At 52.5% G+C, this 24361-nt stretch overlaps 1 protein-coding gene across 4 annotated transcripts; it reads right to left on the bottom strand.

The window, feature by feature from the left end:
* Positions 1-14534: 14534 nt before the first annotated feature.
* ZNF648 (zinc finger protein 648) lies at positions 14535-23197 on the bottom strand. Of its 4 annotated transcripts, none has more exons than XM_032192559.1 (5): positions 23170-23197; positions 21490-21563; positions 20986-21316; positions 19849-20004; positions 14535-17289 (listed from the first exon to the last, which is right to left on the bottom strand). In XM_032192559.1, exon 5 carries the CDS (start codon positions 17175-17177, stop codon positions 16011-16013), a length of 1167 nt encoding a protein of 388 aa, XP_032048450.1. In that variant the 5' UTR covers positions 17178-17289; positions 19849-20004; positions 20986-21316; positions 21490-21563; positions 23170-23197; the 3' UTR covers positions 14535-16010. The 4 variants fall into 4 exon arrangements, with proteins under 4 accessions (XP_032048450.1, XP_032048449.1, XP_032048448.1 ...); XM_032192558.1 differs by lacking the exon at positions 20986-21316 and adding an exon at positions 18142-18258; XM_032192557.1 differs by lacking the exon at positions 20986-21316.
* Positions 23198-24361: the final 1164 nt, after the last annotated feature.

Raw genomic sequence — 24361 nt, 5'->3', positions numbered from 1 at the left:
CGGGGTTTGGCATCCCGTGGTCACTGCCCTCCCTACCTCTGCATTTCCAACGGGTTTTTATGGGCAGGGCACGCAGCCCCCAGGTCGTGGCAAGGCAAACAGCTTTCGGAGCAGAAAACCTCTTCCTTTGGGGAGCAGAAGCCAGCGGTGCTGCTGCACGAGGCGCTGCGAGGAGCAGGGCAGGGCGCTGGGGATAACACACCCGCAGCATCCCGCGGGGAGGACAGCCAGGACAGAGAGCAGCACCAAAACACCTTGTGCTTGGCCACTGCTTTTCCCCTACCGAGTGACTTCAAGGTAGCTACGGGAGCCTTGGGTGCAAATCCTTCTTCAAAGGAAACTCCCAGAAGCGCGTGGAGGTGCAGCAGCGAGCGCTTGCTCCCTGCCTCCTCACCTTGCCCCGCACAAGGCTGCGGTGGTGCAATCGTGGCTCTGTGGAAACGCAGGGGAGCTGGCACAGGCTCGGGCTGGCGGGGGGCCCAGCCCCACAGCTGTGTCCCCGGGGAGCTGGATTAGCTAACAGCGCGTTGGGAAAGGGCTGAGGTCAGCCCCATCGCCCTCTGTCACTGACAGGCATCTCGCCTGGGGACGAGGGAGCCTGGAAACCACTCCTTCGGGGCAACTGCAAATAGAGCAGCAGGGCTTTGCGAGAGCAGTGACACCCCGTGCAGGGAGCTCAGTGCAGAGAGGGGTGGCGTTCATTCCCTCCTCGCACATCCGATGGGGCTCGGTCCCCCACAAAGGGGCACGGTGAATCCCTTTGCAGGGGGCACCCAACCTGGTTGGCATCGGCACGGTGCCTGGGCTCACTGTGTCCTCAGCTCTCCAAGGATGCTGGCCTGGTTGTCTGATCCCTGCCCACGCTTTCTGGGGTGCTTCACCCCCTTTTTTCCTGCTGGCTCCTCACCCTTGGACAACCCCCATCCATCCATCCACAGCGCCAGCATCCAGAAACCCCCCGGAGGAGCCGAGCGTGGCCCCATCACCGCTGCGCACCCCGGGGGGCTGGCAGGGCACTACCTCGGAGGCGAGCGCTGGCTCGGGGCTTTGTTTTGTGTCCTGTTTACCCCGCCGAGAGGAACAGAGGAGTTCAGTGTGCAGGAATCTCGCGCCCTCGCCCCGCTCCCCCGCCACACGAAAGCTGCTGAGCAAACAGGAGGACGTGGAGCCGCTCGCGCCCCGCTGGCACCCGCTGGCTTTCGGTGCGGCCGGCCCCACTGCCAGCTCTTGCATAAGCAGCCGGCTCAGCTCGGCGCTGTTCTTGGGGCTCTTTTCTTTTTTTCTTGCAAACCAAGCAGCATCCCGCCCCGCCGGCCAAGAAGGACCCCTCTCCTGCCTCACTGTGAGCCCCTTGAGGTTATTTTCTCCCCGATACGCAGCCTCTCCCCAGGCTCAGTTCAGCTGGCCGTGCCTATTAGTGATGCTCGGATCCCACAACGCCACAAGCCACCACCGTGCCATCCCACAGGCCACCCCGCCATCTGTCAAGGCCCAGCACTGAGGCTGCTGCCTTCTTCTGATGGAAAAAAAAGAGATGTTTCAGCCCAAAAAATACCTCCATAACATCAGACCTCACCTCTTCTCTCCGCCTTGCACCCAGAGCGCTGCAGGAGCAGTCACAAGAGGTGCCACCAAGGCAAACTGTCCCCACAGGGGACCAGCTTCAGTGTCCAAGAGGAGGCAAAGCCAAGGGGCTTGGGATCAGGAAAGCATGTTGGACACAGGGTCTGGGTCCCATGGGTGCCAGGGTCACCACCAGAGCATCTCTGCAGGGTCACCTCGATGCAGTCCTCTCCACACCATCCTCTACCCTACAGAAGGGGTTTTGCGCCCTACACTTTTTACCCTATTTAACAATTTCTGATTCAAAGCAATAAATACGGTAACCAAAATGGGCTCCATGGGTTTCGTGCCATTGGAGCCTCTCTGCTAACAGCCCCTTGCTGGCACGCTTCCTCGGGGGGGGATCTCATCACCTCACACCATGGGTACCAGAGCAAATTAACTCGTACTTGGAGCTGTGGCAGGATCAGGCAAATCCTGGCTTGGCTAGCTCTCTTCAAACTACATCTTGCAAACAGAAGGGCTGGAAACAATTTTGCTTTAATTGCTTCTCAAAATGCAGCCAGCAGATGGTTTGGTAACCCGAATTCATGACTCTTTCCACAGCTCCAGGCTGCTGGCTTTGAAACCATACCCAAGCACGACCCAGGTAGCGAGGGACCCATCCTGCCCACTCTGCCAAAGCGTGGCCACGATGCCAGGACAGGACTGCACTGACAGGAGTGCAAACATTAAGCAAATGGCACTGGGGCCGCGCAGGAGAGGCAGGGACGTTAAATCACCCTGGTCTCCAATTCCAAACATTATTTTTGGTTGAAGAAAAGGGGCTGGCTGCTCCTGGAGAGCACTCACATAGGAAACCCAGAAATATGGGGCAATTTGCAAGCACACCACAGCCTGTGGTCAGGGTCACCGTGCTCAGAAACGCCCTGGTAAGCCCGGGGAGCCTGTGGGTGTGTAACACAGGCTGCAGCCTCCTGGAGAGCTCAGCACGGTGCTGGGGACACACCGTGGCCACACATCCCTTTGTCACCTGGTCCTTGGGGCTGCTCTTGTGCACGCAAGCCTGAGGGCATCCCAGATACTCCTGAAAGGAGAAGAGCCTGGCTGGCTCTGCTGTTGTGAGCAGTTTGTTCTCCATGCATTGTCCTCACCTTACCGTGAACACTGTGCTCAGCATCCCGGGCCCCGACACACAGCTCTGCCCCAAAAACATCACAGCCCGGATGAATTAAGGCTGCCCCGAGAAGCTCGCACACGTCTCGTGAAGCAGGCTTGTTTTTCTGCTACAAAGTAATTTGAAATTCTTGGAAGGCAATCAGGAAAGTACAAAGTATTCCAGCTCAGGACAGCCTGGGACTCATTCCTTAGAGGCACAATGGTTGTTTACTCAATCCTTCATACATTAATATCTAAAAATTCATGAGTTCAGTTGTAAACAAAAAGTACTGGCTTTGCTGGGTTGTCTACTTTAACAACAGTGGTTCTAGCCTGAATGCTGATTTTCTTGTTATCTTTATTCTAATCTTGCTATCAGAGGGTCAAGATCTTGCAAAAAATTATGGGAAATATTTCAAGCCCATTTATTTCTGGTTTTGAAATGCATCCCTCTGAAACCCAAGGCCAAAGAAAGACTATTTCAAATCAACATCGAGGAGCGCGGGCAGGGAGAAGGGCTGTTTGTGCCAGCACTGGTCTCTGGCTCCAGAACAAATGAGCAAAAAGCCGGCCGCGGATGCGTTTGGGCTGGAAGTCAGTGGAAGATTGTGAACAGTTGAGAGGGAAGGTCCCCGAGGCAGGCTCCTAAGGGGACCGACGGGCACTAAATAACCCGACCCCAACCTGTTTGCAAGGTACAGAACAATTGCCTTCTGGAAGCACTCGAACCAGCTGCCTGCCAGCGGCGAGCAGAGGTCTTGTCCATATTCATCAGCCCGAGGGCTGTGCAATCCCTGCGAGTCCAGCAGCCAAGGACTTTTCCCAGCACTTCATCTGAGGAAAGCCTCCCAGGCTGCATCCCGATGGCAAGCCAGTGAGCCCGGCTCCTGCAGGACGGACACGGTGCAGAGCTTGCTGGAGCTCACCTCCGCATCCATCTGGCGGGCTGGCACAGCCACAGGTCCTTATCTCGGCTCGGAGCAGCCTCCCAGCCGCCAGCTGGACCCACCTGAGGACCTCTCCCCTTCTCGTGTCCAGCAGGGAGCTGGAGGGAGTGAGCTGAGCTCCTCTGCTGGGGATTGAGCATCTGGGTGTGCCGCAGCACACTGACCTCCAGGGGCCTTTATCTTCGCTGCTGTCAGAAGGCAGCTGCTGATTGCAGCCTCTTGGAAAGCCCCAAGCAGGCTATCTCCCAAGGACAGCAAGCCTGGACAATCACCTTCACTCTCTTGATAAGGCTTCAGTGAAGAAGTGAACTCCCAGGCAGGTTCCCGGAGTGCTCGGACAAGCCCAGGTTTCACCCAGCACAGACACTGGAGAGGAAACACTCCCCAGTTCTGCCACTCTCCCTCCCTGCCCCATGAAAGCCAGCGGGACATGCCTCAAAGAGCACTCACGGGACTCTGATCTCTGCCTCGGTGGCCAAAGAGACCTCCACCGAGGAGAAGTCGCTGCTGCATCGAAGCTGGTTGTGATACAGCAAAACCTGAGGTAGCACCTGGCTCCCTTTGGGGAGCAGGTACTTCCAGCCCTCCCCTTTGGGATGGTCAGCTCTGTCTGCACACAAACATGTCCCTTTAGAAAAGCCCGAAGCCTGTCCCCAAACACAGGCTCCCACCAAGGAGGACACAGGAGCCAGTGCTGATGCCTCTCTGACAAATATCTCATTCTGACGTACAAAAAAAAACAGCAGATGGCTTCAGGGGATGGTGATGGGCTGGGGCACCATCCTGCCCCCCTGCAGCGACCGCAGCGAGGCACGAAGCCCAGCTGCTTTTACAGCTTGGCCGTCCCAGCTCCCCAGCGCTCGCCCATCCTGCTGGCCGCCCGGGCCGCCCCGTCAGGCAGCTCCCTGTTTGTCTTGGACGACCTCCTGCAGGACCAGCGCTTTCCAAGTCCTCCTGCATGGCTGAGAGCGGATTTCCTGCCGTTTGATCTAAATTTGCCAGCCGCTGCAGCGAGCGCCTCCTCCTTCCCCTCACCAGCCCCAAGCTTTCCATCGCCCCGGGCCGGGGGCTGTTGGGGAGCAGGGGGAGAGGGCTGCCGGGCAGGGAGCTGGTCCATGCCTGCCCCGGCCATGGAGAGGACATCTCCCCATGGCCAGGAGGGCTGTGCACGGACACGCAGTGCCCTCTGCTGAAGGGGACATGGGACGGAGCAGCACAAAGCTTTGCAGGCCTCTGAGCGTGGCCGCTGGGCCTACAGCCACCCCGCCAGGCCTTCGAGGTCACCTGGAGGGACTGAGGCATCTCCACGACCCTCTGTGGTCCCTCAGCACCCTCATGGTGCATGCTGATGGGTTTAAGCAGCACTTTGCAACCCATGCAGTGAGCACAAGAGAAACATGCTGCATTTTCCTCACGCTGCATGGGGATGGCAGGCTGCAAGGCTGCCCATCCTCACACATAGATGGGGCACAAAATGGAGACCTTTCCCTTCCCAGGCCACCAGTGAATGACTCCCTGGGAGCACAGAGATGGACATTAAGTTGTCAAAGGCCCAGGAAGGGCCCTCGTGATGTTCTCCTTTGCCAAAGTACGGCCCTGCAAGCAGGGGATCAGTGTGAGCCCAAGCTGCAGCTGCTCCCGGAGCGGTGCCCACCCAGGGTGGCATTAGAAGAAACCGCTTTGTTTTTCCTTTCCTCCATCCTCTCAAACCCTCCCCAGTTTGTTTGGCTGTGAAGAACCTTGAGGAAGGTTTCTAGAACACAATACAGGTGGCAAAGTCCACTCCCTGTTAATTAAGATTCCCTGGAAGAGATAAGGCTTACTGGCACCCAGAGAACAACAGAGGTTTATAACGCTGGCAGCAATCTGGCCCCCAGCAGGTTTACGTGGCACAGGCAATGTCCAGCAGATAGGCGTCATCTGCTGCTGGGATGAAACAGGCTCCTTCCCCCACTGCAAAGCCTGCATATTCCTTATCTCTCTGCTGCAGGGAAGGGCACTGACAGCACGCAGTGTGTTCGTGGGTTCGTTGTTTTCCCCTCTCTGTGATTTTTTCCAGGACTCGTGAATGATCAGGACACAGAGCAAGCGGTGAAGGATCCAGCTCAGTTCTGCACTTGATGCCAAGGCAGGGTTGTCTTCCTCACCGCTTCCAGCCATGGCTTTTCTTGCACCTTCCAACCCCTGCAGCCCGCAGCCACTTTGTGCCTTCATAGGTGCCGCTGGTGCTACCGAGCCAAGTGTCTTGGTGAAGGGCTAAAAATGCACAAAAAATGAAACGAACAGCACATGAAATCACACACAGCATCACCACAGAGCCTTGCTCAGGACCTCCTCGCTCAGCCTGATTTCTCCCACTCGAGCACCTTCGTGGAGGTATCAGCCTGAGAACACACAGCAGCGAGAGATACAAACATCTCGTGGATCGCCCCCCCCAAATTTTCCCATTTGGAGATGCCCTTTTCCCAGGGGGTCCCTGCTGCAAAGCTTCCCCTGCTGGGACATTTCACTGCTGGGTAAAGCATGGTGTTTGGTGCCAGGGCTGTTCTGCTGGTGCTGACCCCGCTCTGGGACTGCCCCGGTAGAGGTACCCCAACACCAAGCTAGGGGCCTGAAGTCCCAGCCTAAAAAGAAAAAAAAAAAAAAAAAAAAGAAATCAGAGCCACACAAATTCTCCCGAGAGGGAGAAACGAGGCTCAAGATATCGCACACAGACCTGATCCTACAGCCAGCACCTTCCAAAGTGCTCATGTCCCTTATCTCGGGGTTGGGGACAGGGCAGCCACAAAGTGCCAGCCCCCTTTCCATGACCCACGCACCCTTCGCTAACCCCTGCCTGTGTCCCCAGCCTGCTGAGAGAGCACGGCCACTATCGCTGAATTGCACTAATCAGGAGATACCTGGCCACGATGAGTGCCACACTGCGTCGTCTTGTTATCTCACAGCCGCTGTAAAGCAGAGGTGCTGGATCAGCAGCTCTCAGCTGGAAGAAATTAATTATTTTTCAGTGCCTTGTGCCACTTTTTGAAGCACTTGTGAGCATGGAGCCCACATTCAGTGCCCCTCTCCCTGGGAATATCACGGCCCCAAGCCGAGATGGCACGTGTTTTATCCATGGGGACCCACAGAACAGCTCCTAGAAGCTCAAAAATTATTTCCCCACACCAGCTGGCCTCTCCTTCACATCACTAGGCAGTGATGGTGCCCTGGCTGCTGCTGTTGCCCGCAGCGGGTGGTGGTGGCCCCCAGAAGCTGCCGCCTGCACGCAGGGAGCCCCATGCCACCGACGCAGCCGCAGGCACACTGTTATCCTGGGGGAAAGGGCAAATCCCACGGCTGCTCCTTGGGATCCTGCCCCGGCCGCAGACAGCTCCCATTTCCCTGAGCTCAGCAGCCCTGCCTGATACAAGATGTGACGGAGCTGCTTGGAAAAAAGAGAAGAAACCGCTTTGGTTTTGGCTGGCCTCCCATCAGATAGGGAGCGCGGCCGCGCAAAGTCCCAGGGTACAGCTTGGGGGTGCCCTGTGGCCCCAGGGGGAGGACACGGGGTGGGGGACACCAGCCCCACGGTGCCCCCAGTGCCCTTTCCCAGGCACAACGCTCCCTGCCTCAGTTTCCCCAGCTGTCCAAATCCAGCTGGGAGGACACCCGGGGCTGTTTTGGGGCTGCTTCAGATGGATGAGGGGACAGGAAAGGGGGGAAGCAGGCAGAAAGGGGGGTGCCCCTGCTGCCCCCTCGCTCACCCTGGTCCCCACATGGAACAACCGGGGGGCTATGGAGCATCCCTATGGGTCCCCAGCTCTGCTTGAGCCTTGGTGGCTCCTGCCAAGGGGGGGTCACATCGCTCCTGTCCCCAGCCGCTGGCGCAGCCCGCAGCTCTCGCAGGGCGACAATGCCACCTGCTGCCCGCTGCCGGCCAGGACACCCCTGTAAATGCCTGCAGGTCGGGTACCCACTGCTGTTTCTCCTCCTGGGGGGGTTGGTTTTTGAACCTGGAGCGCTTTGTGCTGCTTTTGCACCGAGGAGTAAAAATAAGACATCTCCAGAGCCAAGCAAAGCGCCAGCACCCCGGTGGGTAGCGTACCTGCAGCCTGATGTCACCCCTGGGGTGGTCAGTGGCGAAATGTCACTGTAGAGCCTGTTTTATGGGCAATAAATGGCTTGCAAAATATTTCAGAAATTGATCTGGATGAAATAAATGCTTTTTTGGAGAGAAATCAGTGCCCTGAACCTCCTCGGAGCAAGACCCCATCACCAAGCACCGCCCTGGTGACCCACGCTCTGGGTACCACCGAACCCCTTTAGCCCCCTGTGCCTGCCTTTCACCACCTGCAAACACTTTTTTCTTTTTCTTTTTTTCTTTTTTGTAGCTCACAGCCAAACCAAGAGACACCGATTTATTTTAAACTTTCAAGCACCTACATAGTGTTTCTACAGCCTAAAACAAAAGAAGCCATCAAAGGGAGAACAGGGTAATTACCTGCAGCTTGGAAGTTCACCTTCAGAGAAGGAACAGGGTTTCCAGCTATACCTGTTAAATGCTTTGAAGCTGTGCACTTTATAAGTGGGCCCCTCTGAGCCTGGAATTTGGGTTCCCATCTCCTCTGTGCCCTCCATGTGCCTGGGATCAGCTGGGACAAGGTATTATTTGGGCTCCCCTCGCCTCTCTGTGCTCCTCTCCAGGCATGCAATGCAGTTTTTGTCCCAGTAACCAGTGCAAACACCTGGATCTCAGAGCAGAGCACAAGGGAAAAGGGAGGGCTTCACAAAGAAACAAATGCTCTCACCTGTGTGCTGCAGGATGAGGACTTCAGCCCATCTCTGGAGCTCCCCCGGCACTCCAGGTCCTGGCTCCTCACCCCATACCCTGCCTTACAGAATGGCACTGCCTCATCGTGCTGACAGGCAGAGCAGGGCTGCTCTGCTCCCTGTAACACGTCAGGCTCCTCCATATGGGAAGCTGCACCCTGAAGCTGTCACTGATCCTTCCCTGACACCCGTTCAAACTCTTCTTTGCCCCAACTGCTACCAGTCCGCTTCGTATAAGGAGATGAGGAGAGCAGATTTTATGTGAGTGTCGCAGGCGAGCCACACAAAACAGACTTCAGCTTCATCGCTGAGTTAGGTTCCCCCAGGGAGAGACCAGGAAAACACCGTGAGGCTGTATATCCCCGCTGCCATCCCAAAACCACGAGCTGGGGACAGCAGGCCAGAGCACGGCTGGGATTGGGACTGATCTCAAGGAGGAGGAAGAGGCAAGGAAACAACAAAGCAGCGCTGCTGCACCAGCAGAACAGCCACGACAGTTTTGCTGCAGGATTGTAAACTGCGAGATACAGCCCTGGGATCTTGTGATGTCCTCTTAAATGGCTGCTTCCCCACCCAGGGTGCAGGCATCAGGCTTTTTTATTATATGGCACCTCACAAGGCTTTCCTCTGGCTGCATCTTCAGCACAGAGCTCTGCTGCATTTATGGAATCAGCCCGGAGCACATTGCTTGCAGACAGGAGCAGGGAGGACAGGCTGCTGTATTTTTCCCTGACTACGTGCTCAGCCCTTCTTTCAAGGGGCTGAAAGGGAAGGGATGCTCATCAACATTACCTTTTCCTTCTGCAATAGTTCTTCTTCTTTTCAACTGGCCATAGCAGCAATCCTGCCGTGGGCAGGGAGCTGTGCATGGGGAGGGACCCCCCAAAACACCCGGTGTGGCTGGACGGGGCACGGCAATGCCAGCTTACCATGGGTCCATGCTGCCCCTGATGCCGGCTCCCTTTTCACAGATCTCTTCCAGTGACTTTCTCTTGCCCTCTGATTTTTGAACCATCCCCAGCTCCTGCTCAGCAGCAGCTCCTAACCCCAATCCTTACAGATATCCGTGCCTGCTGCACAGGTGGAGCACGGCAAGACACCAGCTCCTGGCCCAGGAGGAGCTTGGAAGAGAAGGGGAGCCAGCATGTGCCACCTGGAGAGGGGGAGGATAGCAAAACCTTCACCATCATCAAGGCCAGCAGCATGGCCAGGAAACCAAGGACCAAGGACACCGCGGTGAGCCCAGGCAGCAGCCCCAGGAACGTGTTTGGAGATGGGCACATCCCAGCTTTCAATTCCATGTTGAAATAGGTGAAGAAAATCACACTGAAGCCCAAAATCTGTGCTGCCCCTGAGCCGAGCACTGCAAACCACATCCCTTTCACCGAGAGCACGCTGGATAAAGTAATTACAAGCAAGGCGTTTGCGCCCTTTGCTCTCCTCCCAGGACAGCCCCTTCCCAAAGCAGAAATGCTCCGAGTGTTTGTGCAGCAGCGAGCTGCTCTCAGGCCACGGACAGGGACCAGCCGGTCGGTAAAAATGGCTTTTCTCGAGTACCTGAGAGCTGAGGCAATTAAAAGAAAATTAAACTGACATTTCTAACTTGCAGAATAAGAGAGATGTGCAGTGGTGAAATAATTAAAAGTTCCTGCCGGGAACATCCTGTTCTCGCCAGCCTGTTGTAAAGAACAAAAGGGCAAGACGCATTTTTGACTTTTTTTAATTCTTTCTCTTTTGATCATTAATTGCCAGCTACTGCTGCCTCCCCAGCTGCTGGAACCCAGGGGTTTTCCAGATGATGGCAGTGATATTTAGTGGTCAACAACCCGTTTATCTGTTGGTGACAAAAGCAAACAAAAACAAAGCATTTTGCCAGCCAGATTCCTCTGCCCAGCTACTCACTGGAAGGGCTCAGAGCCTGGCGCATGCGAGAAAAAGCCCCTTCCACCTGTTTCATCAGCTAGAAGAAAAACGTGGTGTTTATTAAGATTTTAGTCTCCTGCACGCAAGACTGACTGCTTAACCTTCTGAAAAGGAGCACAGCGCTCGCTGGGGTTTTAGGATGAGCAGCACCTTGCCCCACAAGGATAAAACCCAGAACCCACAGTGGGTATAAGCTGCTCCAGCATCAGCAGTGCTGTGCTTCAGCTCGTCCAACCTCCAGTGTGAGGCTCTTCTAGGAAGGGTTTGGGATCTAGTCTGGAAGAGCAAGGAAGGTGGATGCTGTGCTGGTCATGTTTTACAGGCCTGTACGCAGTCAGCCAGCAAAATCTTGACAATATGTGACAGAGAAGTCACTTAAAACTCCTCCTTAAGGGTAGAGGAGCCAAAATGCAATTACAGCCATCTGTGAATTAAAAAGAAAGTCAGATCAGAAGACAGGAGAGTGCACAGTGCACTCAGCAAGGCTCTGCAATGAAAACCCCCCAGATTTGCTTCTCCTTTCTAAGAGTATGAATAAAACAGGTCAAGCCAGGCCTTTTCTTGCTCAGAGCTGCTTGTCTTCTATCTCAGCTGGGACAAGAAAGCACATCAGTTTCAGGACGCACATCCAAAAAGCGCTGTCCTCATTTCCAGTTGGAAGAGGAGCAGAGAGGTCTTTGACATCGCTTCCTCGGTGGGTCAGAGCTTCGGAAAAACACCGCTGCCAATATTCCCCACCCTCTGCGAGGGAGCAGCATCCGAGCAGTGCAGAACATCACGACTTTTTCTTCTGTCCTTCACCGTGGTAAAAACCTGCTGCAGAGCCGAGCCCTGGTCCCAGACCACCTGGCCGTGCTGCGCTACTGAATGCACAGAAATATATCTGCAGCTGATCCATAAACATGCTCAGAATCAACGTGCTTGTAGCATTGAAGTATTTTAACTGCCAGCGACTGGCCAGGCTGGGGGGAGCCCAGTTCTGTCTTTCAGTCTCGCAGTGCTTACTGTCTATTACGAAGTGGATGCTGCGTAATGCTGTGTGAACAGAGAAGAAAATAATGTGCTTAAAATCGGGGATATTCTCTGTGTTCGCACAAAATCCCCAGTCCTGGAGATATTTTAAAGCTGCTGTTGTATCTCAAGTGAATACACAGGTAAGTAAATACTCTCTATTTACTCATTTGCCACAGCTAAAACCAAAATCTCTTGTGCTTTAGCCCACGTGTGGTGCAGTGGCGTTGAGCAAAGCCAGGTATTTGTACAGACACAGCACGTTTCAGTGTCTGTAACTGCACGCAATGGATGTGCAGCTGCACACATCCAGAGGTGAAGCAGGACCTGAGGTCTTGCATCTACTCACAGATGCCTTCCTGGGCCTCAGCTCAAGCCTGCAGGTATCCCTGGTTTTGGAATATGGTGCACAAGGCTGGAGGGAGGCTCTGCAGACAGTGTGCAGGCAGCTTTGTCTCAGCAGAGGTTTCACCTGTGGGACCACAAGCACAAACCTTCTCCACGTACCTTCCTCCATGTACCACTTCCACTGTACCTGCACGATACTGCAGTGTGACCAGGAGCTGCTGTGAGTGGGATGATGGGACCAGCTAACCACCTCTGTGCCCAGGAAATGCATCCCCCAGCCCCAAAGTGCTCCAAGAAGCACCCAAGGCACGCTGCCATGGGTAAAAAACCATCCCCAGCCCGCTGCACTTGGCACCAGCAGACTCTTCTCACCGTACAAAGCCTGTCTTCTTTCAGCTTCCTGGGGCAAAACGTTTTGCACAGCCAGACTTCTTAAATAAGCAAGGTATAAATATGAAATCTAGCTACGACTGGCCCAAGAGCTTTTTAAATGCAAGTACTGAGACACAAATACCAGTGATTTTCCCAAGAGGTCCCTCAAGAAAGGTCAGGCAAGTCGACAGCCAGCCTACCTCGCTGGTACCTGTGCACGGCTCCGAGCCCAGGGACTTGCTTCTTAACGAGTCCTTGCAGCCAACAAGATGCTGGTGGCTTGTGCAGGAACAGACCCACCCAGAACTCACAGCTCCTGCCTTCTTGTGCCTGCACAAGCACATTAATTTTAGCACGCTCTCCTCTGGAAAGCAACGTTCAGAGGCACAGCCACCCTACAGTGAATTTACGGGGGGATGCACTCTGTAAACATGCAGAGATCCATACTACCTGCTGCACGGGCTACTTCCCATTCGGTGGTTGCTTTTATAATGACTCCAACCTTGCACAGAGGCATGAATTTTTGACTTTGTGAGCATCCAACACAACTGGAGCCTCCACAATAAAACCCCCAGTTTTCCCTTCTGCTTCCAGCGTATGATACGAGTGAAATGCTATTCATCTGCTGCTCTGTCGGTGAGATCTCTGCCTCTGCTTGTTTTCAGTCTGCAAACGGGAAAGCCGCAGCGGGGGCTCCTCACGCCACCAGGAACTTGACAAGATCAGAGGCAGATCACCACGTGACGAGGCCTCACGTTAAATCAGAGCTGCCAGCTCCCGAGATTTCAATCCCCCTTGCTCAGATTAATTGACAAATGATGGATTGCTTAGCACTCCCTGCTTACATCAAAGGTTGCTGCTGCAGACTCCTCCACACTCGAAGGCAAGCTGTGAGAGGAGGAAGATGGCACGCAGAGGAGCAGAAGGCTGTACTACAGCAGCCTTTCCTTTGTGCGAGGCTGCTACACCCACCTACAGCCACAGCTGCTGCTGGTACCGAATGCACTTCAAGAGCTGGCGAAGGCAGAAAGCCACTGCTGGATTTCATTCCACAAGCACAGGCCTGCTTACCACGCAACATCTCTGTCAACAAAAAAAAAGGGCATTGCAGAGGGCAAGGACTGGCCAGGGGCTGCAGGGCAGACGAGGTGTATTTTGATCACCATCGCGACTGGCTATGCCTGTTGCAGTCTACCTGCAACTCACACTGACACCGAGAGAGGAGTGAATTCCAAACCTCGACATTAAAAACGTAAAACACAGAAGTGACGAGCTCTGGGCTAAATTAGGTTGCAAGGGATTTCCTGTAGCTTCTGCAGGAGTTTGTGGAAGTTTCTTTGAAGAGGGTCCAAGAGACTTTTCCCAGAAACCATCGTACATTTTAATTACTCTCTTCACACATCCAAGTCAACCTTCCAGGCAAGTATCTTTTTAATAACCTTTTAGTTAAGCCTAGTAGTTTCCATTTCACCAGCCATTTACTTTTCCCATTAAGCAGGCCTTTGTTCAAAACAATTCCACCATTATGCTTTCCCAGGTACAAATCCCACCAATTGCTAACCCCAATCAGCAGAACAACTCGATGCTCCTAATTACAACAACTGCCTAAGCAGAACAGTCACACAACATAAAGGTGTGCACACTGGTGCAGCTTAATTGGATATTAAACCCCCCTACGGCAGGAGTACTGCACACCCAAGGGAGAGGAGGATGCTGAAAAAGGGAGACTGTAGCTGACACCTTAAAAACGGGTTTAGAGGATGAGGGTGCAAACTCAGTGCATGGCAGCTTCCAGGGTAGCTCTGTCACCTTGCCATCCTCCCTCTCTCTGGGGCACTCCGGATTATGTGGAACAGCACGGTTCCTGCAGAACAGACCTCTCTCTGCAGATCATTTTCCCACTATTGCCTTTTAGCCAGAACTTTCTCTGTGTGAAGATCTCTCCTCTCACAGAGACAAAGCAGCCCTCAGATAAGGCCCTTTGCTGAGTCTCTCTGAAAAGCTCTTTGATACTGGAACTACCTGCAGGGGGGAGGTGGGAGAAGTCTCTCTCACAGTTGTAGTAAATGCAAATGGTACGCAGGGTCCAGATCCATCCCAGCGCAGGTATCTGTGTAACATCACTTCAGAGACGGCATAACACATCCCTAAGATCTGAAATGCAGATCAGAGCCCTTATCCGGAGGCTCCTTTGAGGAATGAAATTGTAATGATCCACTAGTGAGACTGGGAGATTTCATCTCCCATTCACAATCACGCTAAAGTGTCGCAGAGGATGGTGGTTTACTCTCCAGTAACCAGGACTGTAACTCTCCTGCTCAGCTAAACAGTCAGCACCCCTCAAACAGCATCACAGGTAACCACAGAAACGTGGAGCTTGGACTTCACACCTGCACCGAAATCCGGGGGAATGCCAGTCATTTTTACTCTACGAAATCTGCAAACAAATGGCACATCAGTTCTTTACATGAAATAGCCTGGTAGGAAATGCAAAGGTACATTACCCTGAAGTTTTACTTTCACCCTGCTGCACAGCCTCCTGCTGAAAAGGCAGAACGCATTAGACAGAAACCAGTGAAATTACAGCAGCTGGCAGGGGAAGGAAGCAAAGCTTTCTGACACAGAAAGGAAATTTGGGCTGTCACTTAAGGACAAACTGGATGCTTCTACCAAAGTGCTCAACAATGGACTACTTTAAGTGCCATAATTACGTTTCAAAGTTACAAACCCCACTGCCATAATGTGTCACTACATGCTTCTTTCAGTGTTATAGTCCTGGGGTATTTGGCAACATCTGCTCGAGTCTGCCTGGCTATTTTCTAAGGAAATTGTTCTTCACTGATCGTTTGAATCTAAATCAAAGTGAAGAGTCTAGCACGCACTTTGAGTAGTACACAGACAGGGCACAAAACATGGTTTTGTTAGGAGAAGCTTCCTTATGTCCAAAAATGTTTAGGAAATAATGTTTAGGAAAAGATTCCTATGCAACAAGTAGCAAAGGTGACTTAATTTGGGTCTTTCTCCTGCTCTTTCAATTTTTGTGTTCTCAAGCTTTTGCTACTGTCGTACTCAGCTGGACAGATACAGAGCGCATGGTCCCATCATAAATATAAATGAGTTCAAATCCCTCGCCCCAAGAACATGCAGTGTCATAACGAAAATAGAACTCTCTTCATTATTAACAGTCATTCAACCAGTAACACAAAGGTGCATAAAGGACTGGTGCTCCCTTGGACCGAAACATTTATGAAATACAGCTGATAAGTGTTTAGTTTATTAAGGAACTGTTTTGTGGGTAGGTCTTTTGTTTGTGTTTTTTTTTTTTTGTTTGTTTGTTTTTTAAGTAACTAACATGACACTTCCCCTCCAAATAAAAATACATAATGGAAAGAAAAACTCTGCAGAATGCAAGGAGGACGCAAGGACAACCACGGACTGTGCTGGCTTAGCAAAGACCTGCAACAACAGATCTCCAGACCCAGTGCCAAGGAGCCACCACACTCGAGAGGGCAGGGCCAATCTGTCCAGTGACCAAGACTGCAGAGAGAAGTTTCATAGCCCATGCATCCTTGCAAAAAGCTCAAGCAGATGCATCTCCGATTCACAGTGGTGACACAGTGCCAGCACATGTGAGCTATTTCAGTCTTCATAAGTCTCACATTTCGTTACTCAGTGGTAATTTAGCTATTTATTCACGCGAAGACAGTTTAAAGCCAGTAAGTGCAAGCTCTACCAGCACAAGTTCCTGAGCTCCTCGCTCAAGTGGGTCCAGACTGGCTGTAGTGCATGCAGCGGAGTGCTTTCCCCGGGCCTCTTTAACAGGCCTCGTTCAGGCTATGAAGCAACCAAAGGAGACCGCAGCCACAAAGGAACTAAGAATTAGGATTTGTCCAGCTTGTGCGTGCGCTCGTGCCTCCGCAGGGTGCCTGACTCGGTGAAGGAGTGACCGCAGTAGTCGCAGGAGTAGGGTTTTTCCCCGGTGTGGATGCGCTGGTGGCGCTGGAGCGATGCCAGGCGGGTGAACGTCCCTCCGCACTCCTCGCAGTAGAAGGGGCGCTCCCCGGAGTGAGTCTGCTGGTGTCTTTTCAGCCTGAGCAGCTGCACGAACGCCATGCCGCATTCCTGACACTTATAGGGCTTCTCTTGCCGGTGGATCACCTTGTGCTTGGAAAGCAGGTTAGGTTTATCGAAACCTTTGCCGCACGTGGGGCAGGCGTAAGGCTTACAGTCTTCTTCCTCAGCCTTGTGGTTCTCCGCACAAGGCTGGTCGGTGTACTCAACAGTCTGCTGGTTACGGTGCACGATCGACCAGGGGTTCCTAGCCATGCCATTCCCCAAAATCACCATGGAGCGCTCTATCTTGTGCACGTTGCGCAGGTGCCTCCAGACATCGGCCGTGCGAATGAAGCCCTTGTCGCACTCGGGGCATTTGTGCGGCCTGTCACTAGAATGGATCAGCTTGTGCATGCGCAAATTGGCCGCGCGGAAGAACTCTTTGGCGCAGACAGGACACCGATAGGAGTTTTCCACCAGGTGAGTTTGCTTATGCTCCTGCAGCTCGCTCATCCCCTGGAAAGAGGCACCGCACTTCTTGCACCGATACGGCAAAGCTTCTCCAGAGATGGGTTCCACGTCCTCCTCAAACACAGCACCAAGGATGGCGTTCTCATTATCACCACGCGCTCTTCTCCGTGGCTTCTTGGAGCGCTCAGAGGAACAGCGCCCTGCATCTTTATCTTCACACTGCAGGTCCAAGTTGGTACTGGAAGGGACAAATATCCCAGCCGTGCTCACACCTCGTTTCTGGTAGCAGCTCTCATAGGATTCCTTGTCTTCACTCTGCAGCTCTGCTGGAAGCTCCTGCTTACCTGGCAGTCCGGCAGAGTTGCAACAAGGACTGGATGTCTCTGAGAAATTCATGTCCACCTCCTCCTGAAGGTTAGGTTTGTGGCCCACCTCCTCGGTGGTCTTTCTGGAATAATTTGACTGCTTCTCACCTGTGTCACAAGAGTTACTCTCAGAGCCCCAGTCCACCTTCACATCCATCCTCTGCTGTGTACGCCGTGTTCACCTGCAGCTCCTTGATGATGCATATGCCAAGAGAGTCAAGTCTTTCATGGTAGGTCCATCTCATTCTCAGCTCTCCTTACAGTCCTCCCTTGAAAATAAAACACCCGTTTCAACAGTGATTTTCTGGTATTAATAGAAGTTAACACAGTAAAGATTTTTTTTTTTTAATTAAAAGAATGAGACAGGCAGTCATTTACGTGGAAGGAGAAAAACCATTTTTCTGCTATTATAGCTGTAGAATATATACATTCAGCATGTAGAATACACACAGACTACATTTATCAAGGTTAAATCCTCTGTCACAATTCAGCCTCCTCTACAAATATAAATTGTTAAACAACTTACAATTTTAACTCACTTAAAGACAAGAAGCCTTCAGAACTCTGGGGTGCAAACGCTTTAGGCAAAGTCCTGCACTTCTCTCCCTAGTTACCCCCACAAGTTTTTATCCAAAAGACTCATGTTTGTTTTTACTTTGCTAAATAAAACTAGAAGAACCTGTTACTGGAGGAAAGCACCTTGTGACTGGTAAGGTAACGCAATGAGACCACAGGACTGTGCCAAGCAGCCAAACCCAGCAGCAATAAGAGGCTCTGTACAGAAGGTGGGTTTGGAGAGCTCTGGAGCACCTTCGGTCATCTTTACCAGCATTATCTGAAGCATCCTGAGGATGTTTGGGACCCCTGTGCCACCATCAGCTGGCACCATGCAGAGAAGACCGCTGTTATGCAGCAACAGGCAAGAAAAGGTATCAAAGAGCTGTCCAGAAAGCTTACTAACCATCCTCCCAGGCTTCAAAGTGCCGCTAGTAATCTTCCAGAGCTGGTCCGCTGCGACAGCTTCAAATACTCTGGGTAAACAGCCCTTGCAAACTGACCTTGCTAACAGAGAATATGAATATATGCAAAGGTAATCGGTCCAAAACGCATGAGTCACAAACCTTCTTGTGAGGAAGATGTTTTCATTTATGCCATCCCAAGCTGTGGATTTGCAAGGTTTTCTAGATTTGTCCCAGCAGCCTCTGATGACAGCAGCTCCACGGGGAGCTTTCAATCACCTGGTTTAAAAACGTGTTTGCATTGAATTGCTAATCTAACCTCGGAAAGCACATTTTTTTTTCCATCCTGATGACTCCCTTGGTTGTCCCTGACCCCCACGTTCTCCTTAACACCCATGTTTCATATTCCCTGCACTCCCACTGTTTCTTCACTTCCTCATGGCTGCTTTTGTCTGGGTAAGACTTCTCTGAACACAAGCACATATATACCCCCACAAATCCATGTAAGCACGTATGTATGCATGGATACAATTCCATACTGACGTGCACACAAATACAAAGCTTGGCTATTTGATTTCAGTACGCTTAAATAGTTATAAAGGCAGTATAGCAGCGTGCTTTAAGTGAAAGGTCTCATTCATGTCTCAGAAAGGCCAGTTTCATTCGAGACACAAACTGCGCTTTCTTCTTCTGTGATGCAGAAAACAAGCCTGAATCGGTCGTCTTCATTAGTCACTGCCTGGAACAGAATGGCTCAACTCACCCACCAACTTCAACTGTTCCCACTAATTTAATACTACTTGCATGAAAACAGGAACTATTCCTCACTCCCTACAAGATGCCGAGCATCTCCCGTGGCACACCTTCAGATCCCTAGTTGAGTCACTGATCTGCTTTTTCCTTTGTTGAAGAAGAACTTCTCAAAGCAGGCTGGCACCGCTCGGCTTAATAAAACTCCCTGACCATGCCCGCCTGGTTTCCATGGGGGGAAAAGTATTTAAATCATGATGCAGGCTTTAAAAAAAAAGGAAAAATTAAGGCAAAATGAAAACACCACGCTTTTCCCTGCCCTGCTCACTACCTGTGGGGCTCCTCATCAAAACCTGGGCTCAGCTTGGCCCCATGCTGGCAGTGCAGTCACAGCGTACCCAGTCCCACAGCAGCTGGTGGCAGGGTGACCCCCCAGTGCCCCTCTGGGTGGCCTTGCTGCTTGGAGCTGCAAGAACAGGCAGAGGAACAGCCGCAGGGCTATCAGGGAGCTCACGATTACCCCCCACCAATGGTAACTGCTCATCTTTCCACAGAAGTTTGGCAGCGATTGGATTTGATTCCAGGCTTTGGTTTGTTAGAAGAAACAGGCTCTGTGCTTGTACGGCTCTGGCCACCTCCCTGACTTCTGTGCCTCATTCCCTGTTTGAATGAGTTTTTCCTTCAGCCTCAACACCCAGAATTGCATGCAGCATTTTCTTTGATGTCTCACCAGGCCTTCCACTACCTGGTACTATTTCCTTACTCTTAATGACACATCCTAGGATCCCATCTAGCTTTTTCAAAGCCACAGGACAACAGCAGTCCCCGGCATTCTCAGGCTCCTTTCCTCCCTCCTTCACAGCTGATAAGCCACCAATTTGAAGCAGAAAATTTCACCATTTGTCTACCACCACTTCCCAAAGTCTTCTTATTTTTCTGCAGCTCTGTTCATACTCCACGTCAACACATTTCATTCCCACAACTCCTTTCTTGCATTAGCACCATCAGACTAATTGTTCAACACAAAGAGTCGAAGCTGCAGTCCCCGTGAAGCCCCGTTATTAACCTCCCAACAGCTTCTCTTCCACTACACGTTCCTCCCCCAGTTATCGTACTGACCGGTGCGGTGCTTCCAGCAGTCACCATCACTCTCCAGCACCACCACATGATCTTGCAGAGATTGCTCCTGCTTTCAGCGTTGCAGTTATGCCGAACATTGGACAGCTGTCTCGGTGGATCTTCTTAACAAAGCTCACAGGTTTTCAAAATGGGTATCTACAAATAACAGCACATGGGGAGATGAAGTCAAAACCAAACAGGAGTGTACATTATTAGCATGGAAATATGGCATTTAAGTTTTGCTGTGAGAATCTTGCAGAGAAAGAGCTGTCATTTCAACTCTCACAAACTAGGAAAAAACTCGTGAGGTTTTTTTTTTTTAAACAAGCATTTTTTCTGAATTTAAAATCTTTGACATTTCTTACTGTAATGCAGCAGTTGGGCACAGCAAAGGCTTTCTTCCACCTAGACCCATGACACACAAAGTCACGTACCTCTTCGCTGTCCCTAACACATCCCTTCGTTCATCAGTATTCATTAGGAAGACCCTAGCAATACAGAAGCATGTATGGGACCAACAGCCAGCACGTTTGTGTGGGGTGCAGGTGATAAATGGTCATTTTCTGTTCAAAACCCAAACCCAATATGCACACAAATCATGGGTTATTAGGACTGATACATTAAAACGCAAGGGGATGCATGGAAAGAAGGGATGACGAGTGGTTCTGGCCAAGCGGGCTGTGCAGCCTTGCAGTGAGACTTCTGCAAATCTAGCATCAGAGGGTGGGGACTCTTGCCAGTAGAGCCCCTTATGCTTGGAAAGCACGTTAAGTTCATGGCAGCCTTTGCCACACATTGGACAGATTTACGGTTTACATTCTTCTCCAGGTTTATGGTCATCTGAATATTCCTGATAGATGTTGTTCTCATCCTCCTGGGTCCTGTGTACTTGAGACCAAGGGTTCCCAGCCACACCATTTCCTAAAATCTTTGAATGCTCTATGTTGTGCACACTGGGTAGCTGCCTCCAGATACTAGCCGTGCCAGCGAAACCCTCGTCACACCCTGGACACTCATGTGGCCTGCCACTACAATGCATATGTGCATTTGTAAATTTGCAGTAAGGAAGAGCTGCTTGCTACCAACAGTGACACGGGTTTCCCACAAGGTGAATCTGCTTGAGTTCCTGCAACTCACTTGCATCCTGGAAAGAGGCATTGCATTTCTTTCTCCTGTAAGTCAAAGCATCTCTAGAGATGGGTTCCAGGTCCTCCACCCCAAAGCATTAATAAGAATGATGCTTGCATCATCCTTGCTTCTCCCTCCTTGAGGTTCCTCTGAGCGTTCAGAGGAACAGTGCTCTAAATCTTTGTCTTCACTCTGCAGGTCTAAGATGGTACTGGAGGTGTCAAAAACCCCAGCGGTGGCTGAATTATGTTTCTGGTGGCAAGTTTCAAAGCTTTCCTCTTCTTCAGACTGCAGTTCTATACGAACGTCTTCTCAAACTGATGGTCCAGCAGGAAGGCACCTAGGAGTAGATGGGGGTGAGTAAGTTTCCTCCACCTCCAGCTGGAGGCTGGATTTGCAGCCCACCAACTCTGAGGGCTGTCTGGAATCACCCAAGTGTTCCCCACCTGTGTGGGGATTGTCACTAACAGAAACCAAGTCCACCTCCAGCCTCTAGAGTCACAGAGTACTTACTTGTTAGTAATTGTGGAGACAGGCAGCACAAGTTCCCATGACCTTTCATGGCTGGCTTCTTCCAGGTCAGATTCCTTAGAAAATAAACAAGAATTTTATTATCTGCCGGGCAAAAGTAGGATTTAAGATGTCAATTTAGTTCAAAATACTTTAGGAGTAATACACAACTCAGAACACTCCAAATGCTAACTCACGGGTTAGACTGAGGACCCAGGACAACTCTATTCACTACACTTTTTCCTGTTGTTGCTCTGAGACACGACAGAAAATGGCTCTTATGCCAGGATAACACAGCCAGCATTTACACACCCCAAGACTTGCACCCACAGAAGTGTTGATACACTCATGCAAATCACGAGCACAGTCCCCACACTAGCCTCTTGCTTTCAGTAATGAAGAGCAGGCCACCCTGCTAACCTTTTTAACCTAAATAAAAAGAATAAAATGAAAAATGAAGCTCAGAGATCTGATCACACGCATGTTGGTTTTCAGACTAATATAGTTGGCTTTATCAAGTTCTGTGTATTTTTTTTAATTTTACTCCTAATAATGAGGTATTTGGAACATAGCTTGCCTCCTGCTTCAAACGTTGTACTTACAAGCACATGATTTCATTAAATTCTACATTCCAAGCATTTTCCATCAGCCTCAATGATTTATTGCAGCACAGCAAAATAAGCCCTAATCAAGGGGAAGGGGGCAGCTCTCTCTCCTCCCAGTGCTGGTTATAACACATGCTACAGCTGCAGAAAGGGAACAAGCACAGCAGCACCCTGCTGAGAGCAGTTCAAGGAAGGTTCAGGATCTGATGCTGCCCTCTCTCAAGTGACCCAGTGCAAGGAATCATTGCACTACCTTTAGTCACCTAAAGGCACGTAAGGCTTTATTCCTTTTCTGCAAAGCTTTCTGGGGCCTTCCAGGTCTTGGGGGCCCAGACAACTATCATCCTGTAAATAAGGCATTCAGATAAGTGAACATGTTGAGAAAACAGCTCCAAACTAGAAGACAGCTCCTCACTACAGCCAACGCCAGGCGCTGTTACAAAATCTGGAGTCACCAAGGCACAACCAGCTGGAGGAAACCAGGTGAGGACTGCAAGAAGCCTTTCTGGCATGCTCCAGGTTCCCAAACTTCCCTTTTCTCCTGCAGGTATTGATTTGGGTTGCCAGCAAACCTCTGTGCAGAATTCGCCTGACTTTGCTAATGCCCCCAGCCCAACTCTACCAACTCCAACCGCTGCACGGGCAAGGCCACCCCTCTGGGCTGGGGCTTTAGGGGGGCGAATCGTGTATCTGTTATCAGCCCACATGCCTTATCTTTACACATTTAGCTGCAAAAAACAAAAAAAACAAAAAAGCAGAAAAGGCAGAAGAAACTGAAAGAGGTGCGGGAGCCCTACAGCTCTCCTGGTACCCGCTGGTACCTCCCGGAGCAGCTGCTCAGCAGCGGGACACTTCTCCAGCAGGACCTTCTGAAGCTCCAGCCGCGGATTTTTAGCAGCCGTACCCTCTCCGCAGGTTTTTCAGCCCAAAAAGGCGCAGGGCCGGGGCGCTCCGCCCGACCCTCAGCGAGCCAGCCCCGCGCCCCCCCGACCCCCTCGGGTCCCCCATCCCATCCCACCGCCTCCCTTCTCGCCCCCCGGGCCCGGGGGCTGCCCGCAGTGCCCGCTCTGCCCCTCACCGTGCGGCCGGGGCCGGGCGCTGCCCCCCGGAGGCCTCGGCCCCGCGGGCGGAGCGGGCGCGGCGTTGCTCAGGGCCCGGCCCGGCCGGCGGCCGCCATCTTCTGCCGGGACCATCGGCAGCCCCCCGGCTGCTGCCCGCCGCTGACGCGCCAGGCCCCGCCTCGCTGCCTGACTGACGGCTCTCCTCGCCAATCGCCGCGCGGGGATCGGTGACTGGCAGAGCAGCGCGCCAATCGGTGTGAAGGAGGAGGGGACGGAGGCCTCCCGCCTGCCCGCCATGGCACACCCCCCCCGTGACTGGCACGGCCGGGGCCGGCTCTGTCACACCCCCGGGCCGGGGACGCGGCCACCGAGCGGCCCCCGGCGCTCCCCGAGTGTGACTGACACCCGGAGACCGGCCCCTGTTCCTCCCTCAGTTTGAGTGGTACAGCCCCGTCACAGCCCCGGGGGGACAGGCACAGGCAGAGCGCTGCCCCTGTCACACCCCCGGTGTGACTGTCACTGCCCCTGTCACACCCCCAGGGACTGTCACAGGCAGAGCACTCCCCTTGTCACACCCCCAGGGATTGTCACAAGCACAGCACTACCTCTGTCACACCCCCAGTGTGACTGTCACAGCCTGGCACCAGCCCCTGTCACACCCCCAGCGACTGTCACAGGCAGAGCACTGCCCCTTGTCACACCCCCAGGGATTGTCACAAGCACAACACTGCCCCTTGTCACACCCCTAGGGACTGTCACAGGCAAAGGACCAGCCCCATCACACCCCCAGTGTGACTGATGCAGGTGTAGGACCAGCCCCATCACACCCCCAGGGACTGTCACAAGCAGAGCACTGCCCCTTGTCACACCGCCAGTGTGACTGTCACAACCTGGCATCACCCCTGTCACACCCCCAGGGACTGTCACAGGCAGAGCACAGCCCCTGTCACACCCTCAGGGACTGTCACAGGCAGGGGACCAGCCCCATCACACCCCCAGGGACTGTCACAAGCAGAGGACCACCAGCCCCATCACACCCGCAGGGTGACTGACGCAGCCAGGGACCAGCCTTGTCACTTGCTGTGACCAAGCCCCCGAGATCAGTCCCCATCACACACACCTGTGTGACCAACACCGCCAGAGAACAACCCCTGCTCCATCCCACCGTGTGCCTGTCGCACTGGGACCACCCCTGTCCCCTGACCTGTC

The sequence above is a fragment of the Aythya fuligula genome, chromosome 8 (genome assembly GCF_009819795.1).
Source record: "Aythya fuligula isolate bAytFul2 chromosome 8, bAytFul2.pri, whole genome shotgun sequence".
Lineage (NCBI taxonomy): Eukaryota > Metazoa > Chordata > Aves > Anseriformes > Anatidae > Aythya > Aythya fuligula.
This window is presented reverse-complemented; position numbering and strand designations above follow the sequence as displayed.